General features: G+C 42.6%; 1 protein-coding gene across 2 annotated transcripts in view; it reads left to right on the top strand.

The window, feature by feature from the left end:
• LYN (LYN proto-oncogene, Src family tyrosine kinase) overlaps positions 1–17,914 on the top strand; it is a 122,035-nt gene that overhangs the window by 74,087 nt on the left and 30,034 nt on the right. For both annotated transcript variants that reach the window (XM_037506481.2, XM_037506490.2), the window contains exons 9-10: positions 3,117–3,299; positions 5,316–5,392. In XM_037506481.2, the coding sequence (XP_037362378.1) occupies positions 3,117–3,299; positions 5,316–5,392 (260 nt within the window). The remainder of the gene's footprint in view (positions 1–3,116; positions 3,300–5,315; positions 5,393–17,914) is intronic.

The following is a 17,914-nucleotide window of genomic DNA, read 5'->3' as shown; positions in this document are numbered from 1 at the left end:
AATTACAGACTGAAAACCCGTGTGGTGACAACTGACTGCCCTGTGGAAATTTGCCAGCCCCCAGAAACCCTCAGTCGCGACCTGTGCCCCAAAGATGATTGCCATTCTGACTTTTGTGATAATTTCCTGGCTTTTTGTCATAGTTCTTCTATTTTTATATATGGGAATGCAACATAATTTAGTTTTGCCTATTTTGGAACTTAACACAAATGTACTCTTTTTGTCTTGTCTTTCTTACCTCACATTTTGTTAGTGAGGTTTAGCCAGTTTTGGTTGTAGTTACCATTCATTCATCTCCATTGCTACATAGAATGGTGAAATTTAATAATGTATCTATGGATTTCGCTATTTGCCGAGATGGAATTGGCGTTGTTCCCAGACTTTGGAGCTTTGGGCCATGCTGCTGTGAACATTTTTGCACTGGTGTAAGCCAGCACAGTCCTTTGCTGGTTGCATATATCCCCAAATAACAGAGTGTATTTTCTTGCTGTGCTTTGACATGGATATATTCATGTGGTTGAGGATCTATTTTTAAACTTTTCACCAAATTTATAATGAATTTTTCATGATTCAAATATAATATTGAAGGACTTTAGTTAGTGGAATTTACTTTAAATGTACTGTTAAGGGCCACAGTAAAGATCATATTGTTTGTAATTATGCTTTTAAATGACAAATCAATTTAATATATTCATGATCCCATTTTTTTGTGTAGGTAGTAGCTTTTGAACTGAGGTGTAGGCCAGAGATGCAGGAGGTGAGAGGATTCGCAAAAGACAGAGTGAGGAGCAGAACAGGTGGATCTACTGAAATACACTGCTGAGGGGAGCAGTGGGCAAGACAGGAGAGGTCTGCTGTGCCCTGTGGGTTAGCTCCCTGACTGGAGAGTGAACTCGTGCTGCAGTGGCTGGTGATAGCTTCATAGTGTTGAGACTTAAACCCTGCACCACCAGGGAGGCCTCTAGAGGTGTATTTTTCTTAGGCAGGTACAGTAAAACACCACACATCCGAGTACATGCCACCTCCAGGGAGGTTGGTGTGGCGGTAACAACGGCCCTTCCTTTCTTATCTTGTTTTCGGTATTTCCAAGAGAAGTATAGAAACAGAGAGGAAAGGAATGGGGACATGATTATCTCTTTCTACATTGCCAACCCATTGAGAGAAGGCTCTCCCAGGAGAAATCAGGCTCAAATTAAGCATATTATTGAGACAGGTCCCAAAAGAGTGGTACTTTGGGGAAGCTAGGTTAAGGAGTCAGTCTTTCCCAAAGTATGTCCTATGGGCCTTGAAAATCTACATGAAAAAGTATGCTGCAGTCAAGAGAAATGGCCAGCATGACAGAGCCAGACAGATTTCCTCACTGAAGGGCCTCCCTTGCTTCAGGGCAGCCCTTGGGGTGGAATGTGGGGAGAGAAGTGGGGACAGCAGTTCCCAGATGCTTCCGCACAGAACACTTTCTTTCCATGGCGAATCACCCAAGTACAATTCTCTTTGAAAACCTTGGAAAATACTTACTTGATAGTAATATTCTCTGTGTATTTATTTTTTTTATTTTTTTTAATAGAGGCATGTTTTTTATTTATTTATTTGTTTGTTTGTTTTGTTTATACAAGCACTGGGTACAGTGAGAAGCATGGGAGGGTGAGAGAATTCACCAGAGCCAGAGCGGGGAGCAGAGCAGGCAGAAGGACCGAAGTACACTGCTGAGGGGAGCAGCGGGCAGCAGGAGAGGTCTGCGCACCAAGTGGGACCCTCCTCTGGTGGCCGGGGAGCAGCCGGGGATTGAACCGGCGCCGCAGAGGCCTCGGGCAGCTTTGCAACCCAGCGCTCAACCGCTGCGTCACCAGGGAGGCCCTTCTCTGTGTATTTAAACAAATTTTTAACTGCAAAGCTTTTTTTCTAGTTATAAAAGTTACATGTTTATTATAGAAAATTTGGTAAATAGTTAAAAGTATGGTGAACAGTAATCACACCAATAATTGCATTATTGAAAATAACCAGTATCTGATGCATTTTCTTTCAAACTGTTGTCTGAATCTGTGTGTGTCTATATACAATATACCTGTATTTTTAAAATGAAGATTATAATGTGTTTGTGCATTTGTTTATGTGTTGTATGTGTATATAACATCTAGAGCATTAGTATGGGGTATTTTTTTGCTTTAAATAGCAACATTTTGTTTTATTTCTTTATTTTTTTAAAGATTTCTTTATTTATGCATACAAGAACTGGGGTACAGGCCAGAGATGCAGGGGGTGAGAGGACTCACCAGAGACAGAGTGAGGAGCAGAACAGACAGATGTACTGAAGTACACTGCTGAGGGGAGCAGCTGGAGAGTCAGGAGAGGTCTGCTGCACCATGTGGGTAGCTCCCTGGCCAGGAATCAAATTTGTGCTGCAGTGGCTGCGGATAGTTTCATAGGTTGTGTCTTATCCTCTTGCGCCACCAGGGAGGCCCCCTATTTCTTTATTACTGAAGTACCTTTGTTTTACATCCTTGTAAGTGTTTTGAAAGTGTAGGATCTCCCCTTCAGGATCATCTTAATACTCTGACCACTAGAGCACCCATAATCCTCCACCATAGTCTACTGTGCTCTATTCCCCTCTTCTCTCCCCTCCTTCTTCCCCTCTAGATGCCTCAGATCCACAGTCAGCTTTCAAGGGTTGGTTTCAGAGTTTGTCTTTGTTTGGTTTATTTATATTCCACTTATAAGTGACATCATTGGGTATTTGTCTTCCTCCTTCTGGCTTATTTCACTTAGCATATTCCCTTCCAGTTCCATCCTTGTTGCTGCAAATGGCAAGAGTGAAATAATATGTCATTAATGAGAGGAAAATCTTAGTCTTCATAGTGGAATACATATAAATTTTTGCTTTAGTATTTATAAAATCCTTTTGATCTTAGAATAATCTCACATGTTTGTGTAAGGCCGTATAAAGAATGCTCAGATATCCTTCACTCACTTCTCTTAATGTTCTATACAGGGAAGTTTCTACCATGTGCACATGATACAGGATTTTACATACACTTTTTCTGTCTGTAACTAAATCTGCTGAGCATGAAGCTTGTGAATGTTTGCCTTGATCACACATGCCTGCCTTGCTTGCCTCGTAGGTTACTACAGCAACAGCACCAAGGTGGCTGTGAAGACCCTGAAGCCGGGCACCATGTCTGTGCAGGCTTTCCTGGAGGAGGCAAACCTTATGAAGACCCTTCAGCATGACAAGCTGGTGAGGTTGTACGCCGTGGTCACCAAAGAGGAGCCCATCTACATCATCACCGAGTACATGGCCAAGGGTGAGTGCCCAGGCCAGGGCCTGGAAAAGGCTGGAATTGAGAATGGAAAACGTCTACGTTCTTGTGGAATACATAAGTCAATTTCATTGTAAACAGCAGGCTTACTACTAAACACTTGGAAAATACGGAAAAACAGATTTTCTCCACTCCTTAGAAGTAATCTATGTTATAAAATTAATATAAAAATATATATATAATATATATAATTAATATACTCCTATTTTCTGTGTAGATGTATTATCCCCAAGAATTATACCCCATTCACAAGAGATCCCCAATAAATAGTTGTTAAAAATACATCTTTTAAATTAGAACATTTTTATTATATTTAAATTGTGATTTTTCAAAATTTTAAACTTAGCCCATTTTCCTCCTTAGCATTATCTAAGTGTTCCAGGAGTTACTTTATTGATTGATTGATTGATTTTTAAAGATCCATCTATTTATGCATACGAGAGCTGGGGTACAGGCCAGAGATGTGGGGGGGTGAGAAGATTCACCAGAGACAGAGTGGGGAACAGAACAGGCAGATTGACTGAAATCACTGCTGAGGGGAGCAGTGGGCAAGACAGGAGAGGTCTACTTGTGCCATGTGGGTAGCTCCCTGGCCAGCCGGGGATCGAACTAGTTCTGCAGAGGCTGTGGATTGCTTCACAGTGTGGTGCTTAACCCCTTGTGCCACCACGGAGGCCCCAGGAGTTACTTTAAATTGTTATATGTTTAAAACTTGTTGAGGTTAAATATAATTCCATGTAATCTTAGAAGAGATTTTCATTGTAATCGGCTTCAGATGAAAGGCCATCCTTCTTCCTCCAGTTCAATACGTACTAATAAACTGCAAAAATAAACTTTTAAAAAAGTCTTTGGAAGGAGTGAAGACAAGAAAGAAACATAAACAATAATTGAGAATTAACTGTCATTTCATGCATTATAGAGATTATCAATTGACCCCATAACTGAATAGGTTAGAAAGATGAATAATACATTTTATTAGTTGATATATGTTAATATTTCAGAATATTAGTCATTCAGAGTCCTCCCCCAAAAGCACATTGTTTAAAAAAAAAAAAAAAACTTTCCCCTATCACACAGGTTTGGAGAGTATAGAAACCAGGCTCAGGGTTGACACATGTAGGAGTCCAGTAAACATTTGTTGAATTAATTAGAAATGATTAGCTTTTTAATCACAAATGTACACATGATTTCTCCTGATAACAATACCTAACCATTATGGACCAGATTGTTCTTGATATCTTTCTTGGGTGATCTCATTTCACCTTGTCAGCAAGCTGAGGGCTCAGTATCATTGTTCATGCTGTGCAGGTGGTGGTTGGACATTTATTAAGCAAATGTTTGCACAAGAACTCTAATATAACTACTAGAATAGGGCCCCTTCAAGGGACTTAGATGAGGTATGTAACTTCCCAAGGCTACCCTTACACTGGTACTTTAAGTTTAGGGAACAGCAAGTCTCTTTTTAGAGATAAAGCCACAGGAAGCATAATTCCTTTAAGTAGATCTGACCTTTCCCCAAAGCACAATCAGTCTATGGAATACTCATTGAATACTCACAGCATCTACCGAGCTCACACTGTGCCTTTCCTGGCTATAGTCAGGAGCAAACTAGCTGAGTGCCTGCTGTGCACACGACCTTTGTGAGGACTTGTGCAGTGGTTCCAGGGAAGCTTGGAAGCTCAGGTAGTGGCAGTGAGGTATGGAGATGGCAGGTGGCTCTGAAATGTGTGCTCTAGGACACCTGCAGTGAGAATAGCAGACTCCACTCTCACCCTCTCTTACCTGGAGCACATGCTACATTTCACATCAGGTCAAAGGTAATAGGTAGAGGGAACCAGATTTGACCAACCTCAGGAAAAAACACTGTGACAACACAGAATTGCAAAAACATTTTGTGGGGTTTTCCCTCTCCCAAATAGTGAAGATCCCTTGAATTTTGTTTGCTTGTTTGTTTTTCTTGAATGTCTAAACCATACTAATTTGTTCTTCCTCTATCAACAGGTAGTTTGCTGGATTTCCTGAAGAGTGATGAAGGAGGCAAAGTGCTGCTTCCAAAGCTCATTGACTTTTCTGCTCAGGTAAGTATTAAAGAGTCTAGAGTGCATGTAAATGGCAAAGATCTCCTTGCTTCAGATTATGATCAAACTTTTCCAGGGAGAAGGCATTTCCATTGACTGTTTCCTTGTACTGGTTATGATATATTTTCTCGCAGACAATGTGGATGTTGCACAGGAAATGTGTGAGATGGTGTAAAATTTCAACTTGGGTGTCCTTTTTTCTATTTTGAGTCAACCTCTTTACACTTGATTCATTTCTGCACAAGTGATAAAAGAAGTGCAGCTGCATTAAATACATTACGCTGCAGCTGAGCAAAGTGATTCCATGTGTTGTAAGCCCAGCACCTAAATGCTCCATATGTGGTGCTTATCTACTAATCTGCCTCTTTTCTTGAAAACAGAGGAACTATATTTCTTTCTTACTCTACTCTTTTTCTGCCCTTCTTGTTGGATATGTCATTAGGATTCTGAGAAATGTTCTTTTATAATGCTAGTACTTCCCTAGAATTTGCAAATTTGTTTACTTTGAATTACATGTTTCCTGAATTGTATTTAACAACAGAGGAAAGTTCCCCAGAAACCCAGCATGTGCCTGGTAAACCATGGAAGTAGCATTTGAATGGTGCTAGCTACTGAGTTTTAATAGCTTCATTGTGTCTGCTGGGTCTGTTGGTCATGTTCAGCAGCTGACCATGGGGCCTTGTGTGTAGAAGGCCAGGCACCATAAAGCCCAATGTAGCACAAAGAATTTCTGGAAGTTCTAGGACAGGTTAGTCCTCATGGTCTTCATTTCTTACTTAAGACTTTTTCTGTTGAGAAACGTATAAGGCCTTCTTAGGAAGATGAAATCCAAAGAATTAATTAGTACACAGGTAAATAACTTCAAGTAAGGAAGGACCAGAGAACATACTCTACAATAGATCATTGTTGGGGAACAGGAGTCCATTATCCACAAAGTGTGTGCCCTGGCTCTGCCACTCAATAACCAGGCCATTTTCAGAAAGTCCTTTGCTTTTTCAGATTATTTGTCTATCAAAATGGGAATAGTAATTCCTACTTTAAGATGTTGTTGAGGGTGAAATCAATGAGGCTGGTGTGGACAAAAGTACTTTGAAGTCTTGGTGGAAGCTCAGGAGCCTTAGGGATGACATCCTGCCCTTCTCCAGCAGGGTGAGGAAATTGTCCTATTCCACCCTCATCTAATCAACCAAAATTGGGCAAGTTTAGTTGGTTCCTTACATGAGCAGGAAATTCAGCTGTGATCTAGAAGTCAAGTTTCTAATGTAGAAAGAGGCAAAACTGCTGTGGTGGTGACACAGAGGTAGTGAGAAAGGGCCCTCTCTCAGACTGTGAGCTGACCCCTGAGGGGCTCTGTGGGCTGGCAGAGGTTGCAGGATCACAGTTTGAAAACCGCTGCAGAGCAGGAAGGATGACTTGGACACATGCAGCTCTGATCTGCTGTAGATGGTCAGGAAATGAAGAAAGCGGAAGTCTGATCCACTGGGGCACACTTGGCACGGAGAAGTAAGGCCTTCTTCTGGGAAGGTAATTTGGGTGTCCCTATAGAACTGGAGACTTGAGGAGTATTTGTCACACCAGCTCCTCAGAAAGAGAAAGGGGCTGACAGGTGTGGAAAAGTGGAATGTGGGGCCAGGAGGCCTTAGTGGCCATGGTGGTTTAGTCAGCCCAAGGGTCTGACCTGTTCTTCAGTTCTGTCTGTGGGAATTATGTACGTTGAAGTATGCACTCTAACTGGAGAAGTACTCATTTTGTCATACAATATTTTATATTTGATTTTATATAAATTATCATAAAAATCCTTACCGTGTCATAGCCAAGGTTTTAAAAGCCCAACTTGAAATCTCTGTGTCAATTCTTTCACTTTGCAAGGTACCATTATTACTATAGGTAATGTTAATTACTATAGGTAATTAACTAAGGGTAATGTTTTCTCTCTGAGAAATGAGTTGGGGAAGTGTTTCTTACTAAACCTTTGTGGTTTTCGAGGAAGATGATTCCAGAGTCTGGCATTGACCATAACTTTCAAATTGTAGGTTCCAGCTAACTTCAACCAGTATCAAAGGTAATGGGGCTGAATTCCCTTGGTGACATGCAGGACCACTAGGTTAAGTGCATGAAATATTTGGTGTTAATAGGGGAGTGAGCGGGTCAGCAGCACCCTGGAGGTGCATACACACGTGAACACAGTATGAAATTCCTTTTCTTTGTAGTCTATTGAGTTCGTGACACAAGTCCAAAATATCGATAACACGAGGTGGGGCCTGCACTTGGCAACAAGGAGTGGAGCAGGCTGAATGTGCCTCTGTGTGAAATCACACACTGTATATGTCCACTTTTTTTTTTTTATTTATTTGTTTATATTTATACAAGCACTGAGTACAGTCAGAAGTGCGGGAGGGTGAGAGAATTCACCAGAGCCAGAGCGGGGAGCAGAGCAGGCAGAAGGACCAAAGTACACTGCTGAGGGGAGCAGCGGGCCGCAGGAGAGGTCTGCACGCCATGTGGGACCCTCCTGCGGTGGCTGGGGAGCAGCCGGGTATCGAACCTGTGCTGCAGAGGCTGCGGGCAGCCTCGCAACCCAGCGCTCAACCGCTGCGCCACCAGGGAGGCCCTGTATATGTCCACTTGATGTTTACCATACCCGATGCCTGGTTCCACTGTGATACCATCAATTCCCTCCTCACTGCTTCTCCCCAACACTTTCTTCATCATGTATCTTTCTGAAATTCCCTCTCTATACAAAAAACTTTTCTGAATTTTTGCTTCTTGTCCTTTCACCTTGTGCCACTAATTAACATTGTCACTTTTCCATCATGAATAACATGAGAATAGTAAACATTAATAAAGTAATATGATAGAAGATACCTGGTACCCAGATATTTAATAATCAGTCTTGCTGATACCTTTTTTTCCACTGATTGTTTAGGGTGGAAGAAAGCAGAATAAGTCCATTTGGTCTTTGAGCACTAAACAATTAGTATACTGTCAAATTTGTTTACACTTTTCCCTCTTCTGTGAGCACTGTCTGTAGCATCAAAGAATTAGGAAATTTAGTACTCAAAGAGAATTAAGTTAAATTTGGCCATTTTTCTTAATGGGAGATTGGTAGTGAAAAGGAAGCAGTATAATTAATTCCAGCCCCAGAAAAATGTGGGGCAATGATGGGACTTTTACCAAAGTCTCATTTGACCTCTTCTTCCCTCTCCCCTTGACTGACTTCCCCATGTTCCACTTTTCCCTCCCTATCGCCCCCATGATAGACTCTCTGTGCGTGAGAGGCTTGATTTCATCACTTCCTGTCTCAGTATCAGTTCTCTGGGCCTAAGTGTAGTCCACACTCTCCTGTTCATCTCTTAGCTACTTGCCTTCCTCTGCATTTGGTGGAGATTAAGAAATCCCAACTAAAGTTGCTTTGCTCAGTTTTTTCTCTTTGTATTAAATGAAGCAATTTTGTGCTGAAATAGAAAAATTATTCTATTTGCAAGGGAAGTTTGATACTTTCAGAGCAAGAGACTTTGCATAATTCCATTCCAGCCTTCACCTCCTAGAAGAGAAGAAAAATTAACCTAAAAATGAAAGGGGTTGAAATCTATGAAATCCTTTAGCCGAAGCTGAAATGGAAAAGTGTATAGAGGGGGAAAAGAAGAGGGAAATTCACAGTTGCAATCTGGCAGTCAGATAAATCATTCAGGCCAAGCGAATGAAAGCATTTTGCACTATTTGGTGGCAATTTCCCTGAAGAATGAAACTTACCAAAAATGAAATGGACAATTATATGTGAATAAAACTGAAAAATCAAAGTTGTTAAAATCACAGCAACTGGCAACATTTCTTTAACTTCTTCTAATTGATTAAAGCACTTCCACTACCATTGTCTAATTTCAGCACAATACCTTCAGAATATTTATATTGTTAGTCAATACATTTGCTGAATGAAAAAGTGGCCTTGGATCTGAACAAGTTTAAGTAGCTGGTAGATGCAATTGTTGGACTCAATACTGGATTTCCTGACTCTGGGTAGCTGATTCCTTCTGTACCACACTATCGTTCCAAGATCAGAGCTGTTCCTATAATGGCTTTGTGATGGACACTAGGCTATTGTGCATTTTGCTTATTGGAATTGATGATAGCTTAGCTTCCCCCCACCCAAATTCTCTATTTCAAGACATAGATCTTTCTATCACTTAGTGATTATGTTCAAAATATATTTTGCTCCTAGTATTAAATTTTAAGCTTAATTAAGTTGATACTTGGTAAAATAAAGAAGGTAGGAAACCTATTAATCTTCATGCAATTCTCAGCTTTCTTGAGTAGAAAGACCTTCCAACATTAGGACTTGTTCAGTACTCCCTCATTATAATATCTACTGAATGAGAAAACATAGATCAGGGATTCCTTGTACTATGTCTATGTGAGGATCCAACAATCTCTTGGTGGTAAATCAGGTCTGAATTGTCCAGGAGAAGATGTTCTGGGGCAGTTTCTAGTGTACTTACCAGTATCATAAGATTGGGTTTCCTCTTTCTATCTCTTTGTAGGGAAACTGAAAGATAAGTAGGGTTCTCATTTTCTAGCTCATGGCTAACCTCCAACACCTCTTCCTCCCCATTCTGCTGCCTCAGTAACATAGTGAAGCAACTACTTTACTTTTTAAATCTTAATTAATATAAACCATTGATTATAGCCATTACATTCAGCTTACTTAAACTGGAAAAATTGCCTTAAGATGTTGGACCAGATACAGTGGTCAGTGGAAATCTCAGGTAATGGACTTTGTTTGCACTTCATCCAGAAGGCAGACGCCTCCCCACTCCCTACTTAACCTTACCTCTCTGCACAGAAATTGTTGTTCATGGCTCTGTTTTAAGATCCCATTTTCCAAACTCTTCTTTTAAGCACAGAAGTCTCCTGAGAGGGGAAAAAGGCTAGCCCTGAAGGGCTAGTTCATTAATTCTATAAAATAACATGTGCCAGCTCCCACTCTGGCTGAAGGTGCAACAGAGCCACTAGGCCTCTGTGTACTCCAGTGTGTATCATGAAAGAATCATTCCTTGGAAGATACTGCTTTTCCAATGTAAAATATCACATAGACATTGTGGTTTTCTCTTTCTATATAAGAAATATCACTCTCATTTTGGATAGGAATGATAGATGATGCTATAGTGGAGAAAGCATTGAGCCAAGATTTGGAAGGTTTGCTCCTGCCTGGGAAGAACACTTGTGAAGATCCCAGTGTCCTCCTGTGTAGAAGGAAAGGCACAGGTTAGGTTTCCCACAGACTTGACTCTAATATTCCATGACTAAAAAAAAATCTCCAGCTTAGACTATCTTTGTCAATCACGACCCAATAGTTGAATGTGTTCAGATGACATTGATATAAGATGTTGACATTGCTCTATATAAAGGAATAGGAATGTATCACATTAGTGCTGTAACCAGGCGCCAGACAGTGAATTCTGTGTCTTTTTTTTTTTTTTTTGAATAATCAGTTTTATGTCTGAGGCTTAAACTTTGGCTGTGAATATTTACAAAATGGCCAAATAAGGCTAGAGTTACCGTCAGTATTGCAAAACTGGATCATATGCAGTTTCCCTCTGAAAAAGTTGAAAGAATAGGAAACTGTTATTTAAAAATAGTACAAAATAGGAACTACTTTTTTTTTGGTAGGTGGGCATGGTGTGGTGTTAGACATACTTAAGCAAAGGAACTATGACTGGCTATTTAAAATAGCAAATAAGGCAAAAAAAAAGTGATTCTGTTTTGATTTTGATTGGAAAATTTTCTTGTACCAACAAGAAGCTTTCAGTTAGCAGGAAGGGTATAGTAGTGACAGTAGTTTTGGCTGCATGCCAGATTTGCCTCTTGGTATTATTTTGTCAGGGGAGACAATTCTGGCCAGAGCTACTGTAAGTCAGAAACTAGCTTCCTGTTTAGATACTCAGGATGGAAGTCTGCAAGGCTAGAATTAAGTTGAAGTGAAGTAGTTAGGAGTGGCAGTGTTCATTACCAGCTGCTCAAATTTTAAACAGAAGACAAAAGCACTTTAAAGGGAACTGCAGTGCAGAGGCCAGTGTTGCTTTGTCTTGAGCTCTTGACTTGCTTTTCCTGCCCCCCTCACCCCCTAAGTGTACCTCCCTTTCCCACTTGTACTGAGTTTGTTCAGTCATGCCCTGGATACACCCCTGCCTGAGTGGCAAAAGGGAATTGAGTAAAGGGGTGGTGGGCAACACACTGGGCAAGTGCCTGGAGCTGTCTGGCATGGACACTGAAGGCTGCCTCCGCAGCATGTAGGGCAGGACCCTAGTGGGATGGGCTAACAACTTCCTGGAAGGTAGGCTTCCTGGAGGAGGTGACCCTAGGAGTCAGGGCTGGTCATGCTAACCTTGGAAGGGACTGAAATTAGGGAACACTCTTTGAGGGAACTTGGTGCATAAGGACACGGAAGAGGAGTACAAGGGGGTATCCTGGGGGTGTGAGGAAAAATGGGAGGGAGGACACAGACATTAAGTAAAAGGAAAGTACCATTAACTCTTGAATTATGTAGGAGGAATCGTTGACTGTTCTGTAGATAACTGAAAAATGAGAAAAACAAAAAATACTCAGCAAATGGTCAGTCTCACAGGTATTATAACTTTACTCTTCCAGATTTTTTTAACCTTTGAATAACGAATACTGACAGTTTATATTCATTGTAACATGTATGTAGTTTTGTGCCTCCCGGGCCAACACACACACACACACACACACACACACATTGCCCAAGATGTTTGCTATAGAAACTGGTCTACTTTGACTGTTGGAACCACAGCGCTTCCTGCTCGTGTGTTCCTAAGTTTGTTTCGTTGTTGTTTTTTGGTTTGGTATTGAAAACTGAGACTAGGAAAGTTGGGAAGGAAAGGGAATGGGAGTGTGTAAATCTTTAAAGTGACAGACAGGACTCATTCTAAAATTTTCCCATTCAGAGTAAGATTTACAGCTCCTTCCCGCCTCTCTCCACCCTCCAAAATAATCCAAAGAGCACTTTTGTCTGGGAATCTAAAATTTGAGTGCCTTCCCACAGGATCTGGGGAGAATCAAACCGCCCAGTGCCAGGCTTCCCCAGGTAGGCCCTGCCTCTGGTGTGCGGCCACCAGCCCTGAGGACGTGGCTTGCTTGGCAGGAGTTTTCTCCTTATCCTGATGGTAATGGGAGCATGTGAATGTCTAAGCAGGACTTGCTATAATGCAATCCTTTAAAGATGGCCCTGGCCACAGCATACAAAAGTGACGAGAAGGGTAGTAAGCCAGACTCTGTGGTCCTGGGAGAGAGGCTGGGCTGAGCAGCGTTAGCATAGTAAATCACTGTGTGTAGAAACAGAGGGGAAGGATGACAATGGGATTTCAGACTGAGAGCTGAGCGCCTGGCATCGTTTTTATTGTGCTGGGTTCGAGATGCCATGGACACCCAGGGGAGATGTCCTAGGTGATCAAATACTTTAATGTAGGCCTCTGGGTCTAGGAAGAGGGTCGTGAGCTGAAGAGAATTCTGGAAGACTGCTGGGTGAACAGTCAGAACCCCTGGGAAAGGGCCGAAAGAGACAAGTGCCAAGGCCAAAAGGGGGAGACCAGGAGCAGGGTCCTGGAAGGTAGCACTTCAAGGAGAAAGCAGGGCCAGTTCAGAACAGAGAATCCTCCTTTAGATTTTACACCAAAGATGTCCTTGGAGAACTTGGCTAAATCATTTTCAGCCTAGCGGTTCAGGCGGACGCCAAACATTTGACCTTATTTCCCTTCTCTGTTCCTGGTTCTCCTCCGGGCTTCCAGTTCCTGGAAGCCTCTTCTTTGTCTCCACAACTTCCTCTCCAGACCTAGTTGGCACTTCCTCAACCTCTTCCTCTTCCTGCTTTCTCCTCCCCTTCCTCTCCCCCTCAGTTCTTCCCCAACCACACTCCTGAAACAACTTGCTTTTTGTTATCACTTACTTAAGTGGAATTGTAAAGTCTTTATAAATTTTTAAAAAGATTTATTTATTTATGCATACAAGAGCTGGGGTACAGGCCAGAGGTGAGAGGATTCACCAGAGACAGAGTGGGGAACAGAACAGGCAGAATAACTGAAACACACTGTTGAGGGGAGCAGCAGGTGAGAGAGGAGAGGTCAGCTGCGCCATATGGTTTAGATCCCTGGCCAGGGATCGAACTCATGCTGTAGTGGCTGCTGATAGATTCATAGTGCTGAGACTTAAACCCTTGTGCCACCAGGGAGGCCCTAGTCTTTATTTTTAAAAGAAGGTTTATATTGTTTTTTTCCTAAGGTGGGAAATAAAATTAAACAATGAGTTTTAAATTGTTGTTTTTTTCAAAATATTGTTGAAGTTGTAGTCTTCTGTAGGAAAAAAGTTTCTTCCCCCATGTTTGAAACATATGCTTTAAGACATTTGCGTTATATGGCTCATGTGGGGTTGAAAAATACAATATAATAATTATTTAAGTGGGGGGTGCTAGTTAAAAACTGTCACTGCAGGTAGTCCTCCTCCCCGACACAGGGGTAGGCCTTCTCCCACTTTGGGTGTTTATTCTGAGGTAGGGGTCAGGTTGGATTCCCTGCCTCCACACTGCATGCCAGAACCCTGGTTCAGAATGTCGTGGGAAATGTGCTTCTGACGTCTGACCACAACTGAGCACCTGTCCCTGCCTCAGTAGCCAGCCTGAGGAGCTGCCCAAGGTACCTAGGGTGCCATAGAGATCGCTAGCCTGCAGAGGGCAGCTCGGTGGTGCCCAAGACCACAAGTGACCCTTGCCCTGGGTGCTACCACTTGACTAGCATCTCCCCACACAGAGACCCCCCCCCACCTCCTGCGTACTGCTAGCCTCAACTTTAGTCTCCCAGAGAGCCCCTGCCCCTAGGAAGCTGCCACACCCCATTTGTTCAGAGGCAGAGACCGCAGTCCCTAGAAGGTAGCCTGCGGGGTTCTCCCAGTCGGGCTTCCTAAAGAACAAGGCCCTCCTCAAAGCCCTCCCCATTGCAGGGGCACCCTGGCTGTCTCGTGAACCTTTCTTCTTTCCACCCTATGCTCTGTAGTAAGAAGACCCTCTCTTTCCTTCTTCCAAAATACATCTCCCACCTCCCACCCACCACCAGCTCCTATCTGGACAATTGCAATTGCCTCTTAACTGGTATTGCCAAATGAAAATTCAGGGAACACAATTAACTTTGAATTTTGGATACACTAGGAATAACTTTCAGCTGAAGTATTCCCTTTGTATTCATCAGGCCACCCCATTCTTAACAAGGCTTCCTCCTGTGTCCGTGGCTTTCACTTTGCTGCCAGTTGGGTTGATTTGTTTGTGTACTTTTTATTGTAGGCAAATAAACATAAAATTTATCATTAAAAAAATTATCATTTTTAATGTCCAAGGCAGTGTCATTAAGTACCTTCACAGTGTTGTGCAACCACCCCCACCGTCCATTTCTAGAACTTTTTCACATTCCCAAATTGAAATTCTCCAGGGACTCACCAGTTACCATTTCTCCCCAACCCCTAACAAACACCTGTTCTAGCATAGTCTGAACAGGGCTATGTGTATTTGACTGCAAAAAGTAGCTCACTAATTAGGTGGTTTTGCCTCCCTGCTTAATACCTTCAGTGGATCTCACCACCTTTGTAAAAACTTCTGATCAATGGCCTGTGAGAAAACCCCAGCACCTTGCTTTCCTCAGTCTGGAGACTTCCAGACTTTCCTCTCTTAGAGTCTTTCCCAAACCTATCCCCAGAAATTACCCCCTTTGTTCCAATTCCTGCCATGGAAGCTTCCCAGATCATCCCACCTCAGTCATTCCATCCCAAGTACCTGCCCACTCTATTCTTTTCAGTCTTGACATCTGTCCATTTCTTTCTTAGCAGTTTGAACTTTTTGTGATTTTTTTTAATATCTCTGTAACCCCAGCACTTAGCACTTTGTTTGTTATAGTAGGTACTCAATAAATATCTGTTGAATGAATATATTGTCCAAAATGGGGATTGCCTATAGTCAGTTTAAAATTAGTTCTTTATTCTCTGCCTCATATCAATCTAAATAGGAAATTAGAAGAACATGTATTTTTTTTAAGAACTGGGGCACAGGCCAGAGGTGCGGGGGTGGGGAGGGGTGAAAGGATTCACCAGCGACAGAGTGGGGAATAGAATAGGCAGATCTACTGAAATACACTACCGAGGGGAGCAGTGGGGGAGTCAGGAGAGGTCTGCTGTGCCATGTGGGTAGTTCCCTGGCCTGCCAGGGATTGAACTCGTGCTGCAAAGGCTGCAGATAGCTTCGCAGTGCTGTGCCACCAGGGAGGCCCAGAAGAACATGTATTTTTAAGAACATTTTATTGGTCACTATTCAGTTCTATTTAATCAAAGTATTTTCTTGACATTTTTCTTCTTCCCTGGTCTCTGTGTTTACTTTCCTCCACAAAACTACCTTTTTGTTTGAAATGAAAATGAGAAAAAAAGAAGGAAGCAGAATGTATGGCTCTAGACCTTTGAGAAAAGACAAAAGTGCTTTGTTTCCCATTCTCTGTAGAAAATAAAACACCAGGAGGCATGAGAAATGATCAACAAAATATTTAACACTGAAGCCAAAGGCGGAAGCATTTAATTTTGGCGGAAAAAAATGATCATTTTTCCTCCTCTTGAGAACTTTCCCATGCTGAGATAACCCTTCCCTTTCCCTCACCTGCTGGAGCCTGCAGATGTGATAAGGATGGGACTGGTATGTTGATGAGGCCTGGCTATTCTTTGAAAAGTCAGGATTTCCAGCTCATGTTGATTGTTCTACCCACACCTCCTCCATTGTCCATAATATAATTACCTGGGTAGTGCTACATGTTACAGAACCACTTGTACAACACATTATCATGTTTCTGATGAAGATCACATTAGATGAGCATTGGTAGTCAGGACTATGTTTTAGCTGATATGTGATAAGAAGCTGTGCTCCTTGCTCTTCTTCACTATTTCCAGACCTGCCTCCCCCACCTTATAGGTCCCCCACCTTGGAGTCCACCAATCCATCATCCCTTCTCACTGAAGCTGTCCCTGGGTCCCTGCATACTTCCTCCAGTGCTGTGCTCTCTCCAGCCCCTGGAATTCCCACCAATGTTTCTAGCGAGCCCTGCAGGTAGACCATCAAAAACACAGGCCTCTCAGTTTCTTGACTTCCTCTTCCCCAGTACTCTGTCCTCTCTCCTCCCCTCCCGGACCCCAGACACTCCATGGCCATGACCCACAGTTCTAAAGCTCCATGATTCCCATTCCAGTCCATGGCCTCCCCTCTGTCTGGCTCACTCTCTCGTTCTCCTACTCCAGCAATCTCAGCCCTTCCTTAGCCTTTCCAGTCTATGGATGCTTCCACCAATTCCCATACTCCCATGCACTTTGAGTTTCTTTTTTCTTTTTACCAAGTTTCTATACCCCCGCTTGCCTCTTTCCCTTTGTTATATGTGTCCATTTGAAGCCCAGCTCTTACCTGTTTGCCCATAAATCCATGCAACAACCATGATCCATGTTGATGTGGTGTGCTGCTTCTAGTACTTCTAGCTGAAGACCAGTAACCAAGGTGCCCCTCACTCCTTTTCAAGCACTTCTAGACAACTGCTTCTCACCTCTTTCTCCTCTTTCTCCAGAATTCAACTCTTCCTTTCCTTTCTGTCTCTTGGTGGATTTCTTTGCTGTCTCTTTTACTGAGAAAGGAGAAGCCATCAATAGAAAACCCAAACACTGCCTCTTTGCTGATGGACAGCCACCATCATTATGTGCTACGGCCGATCCCCTCCTGCCATGTCAAGACATTGTTCTAGAAATTCGACATCAGTGTTTTCCCCACATTTCTGGTCTCATCTGAAAAGAATATTAATAAAGCCCCCCTTTCTTCCACACGCCCCTCCACATTCTTATGCCTCCATTTTTCTCCTCCCCTTATAACAAGTCTTCAAAAGTCTATACTCATGTTTTCCAATTCCTCCCCTCGTGCTCTTTCTTGAGCCCTCCCCTCATGTTCTTTCTTGAACTCCACCAAGCAGCCCTTGACATGTCATCTGTGACCCCATGGCACTCAGTACAAGGGTGTTCCTCTCTCCCTTTGGCTCTTGGGATGGTCCCACCTCATTAACCATTTCCTCCTCATCTTTAGCACTGAAACATGGGGAAGTCCTCAGACCTCTTTCTCCAGATTCATCCCCTAAGTGACCTCATTGGTAGAGTCGTGTTGCTTCCCTAGAGCTCCATAACAAATGTCCACCAACTGGATGTGGGAATGCTATTTGATCCAGTACAACTGGCCATGCTGTGACATCTCTGAAGATGAAGCCCAATATCTATTCCTCAGTCTGCCCCCCTGAGCTAACTTGGGGTCTCTACACCAATATGCATCAGGGTTCACAAACAACACTTCCCAGACAGAGTGACTGCCCTTCTACCCCAAAACCTGACCGCCTCTAGTCTTCTCCTGTTCTGCTGATAGACACACCATCCTTCTAGTTGTCAAGTCCCAAAATTGAAAGT

Source organism: Talpa occidentalis, unplaced genomic scaffold (genome assembly GCF_014898055.3).
Source record: "Talpa occidentalis isolate TD23 unplaced genomic scaffold, MPIMG_talOcc4v2.1, whole genome shotgun sequence".
Lineage (NCBI taxonomy): Eukaryota > Metazoa > Chordata > Mammalia > Eulipotyphla > Talpidae > Talpa > Talpa occidentalis.
This window is presented reverse-complemented; position numbering and strand designations above follow the sequence as displayed.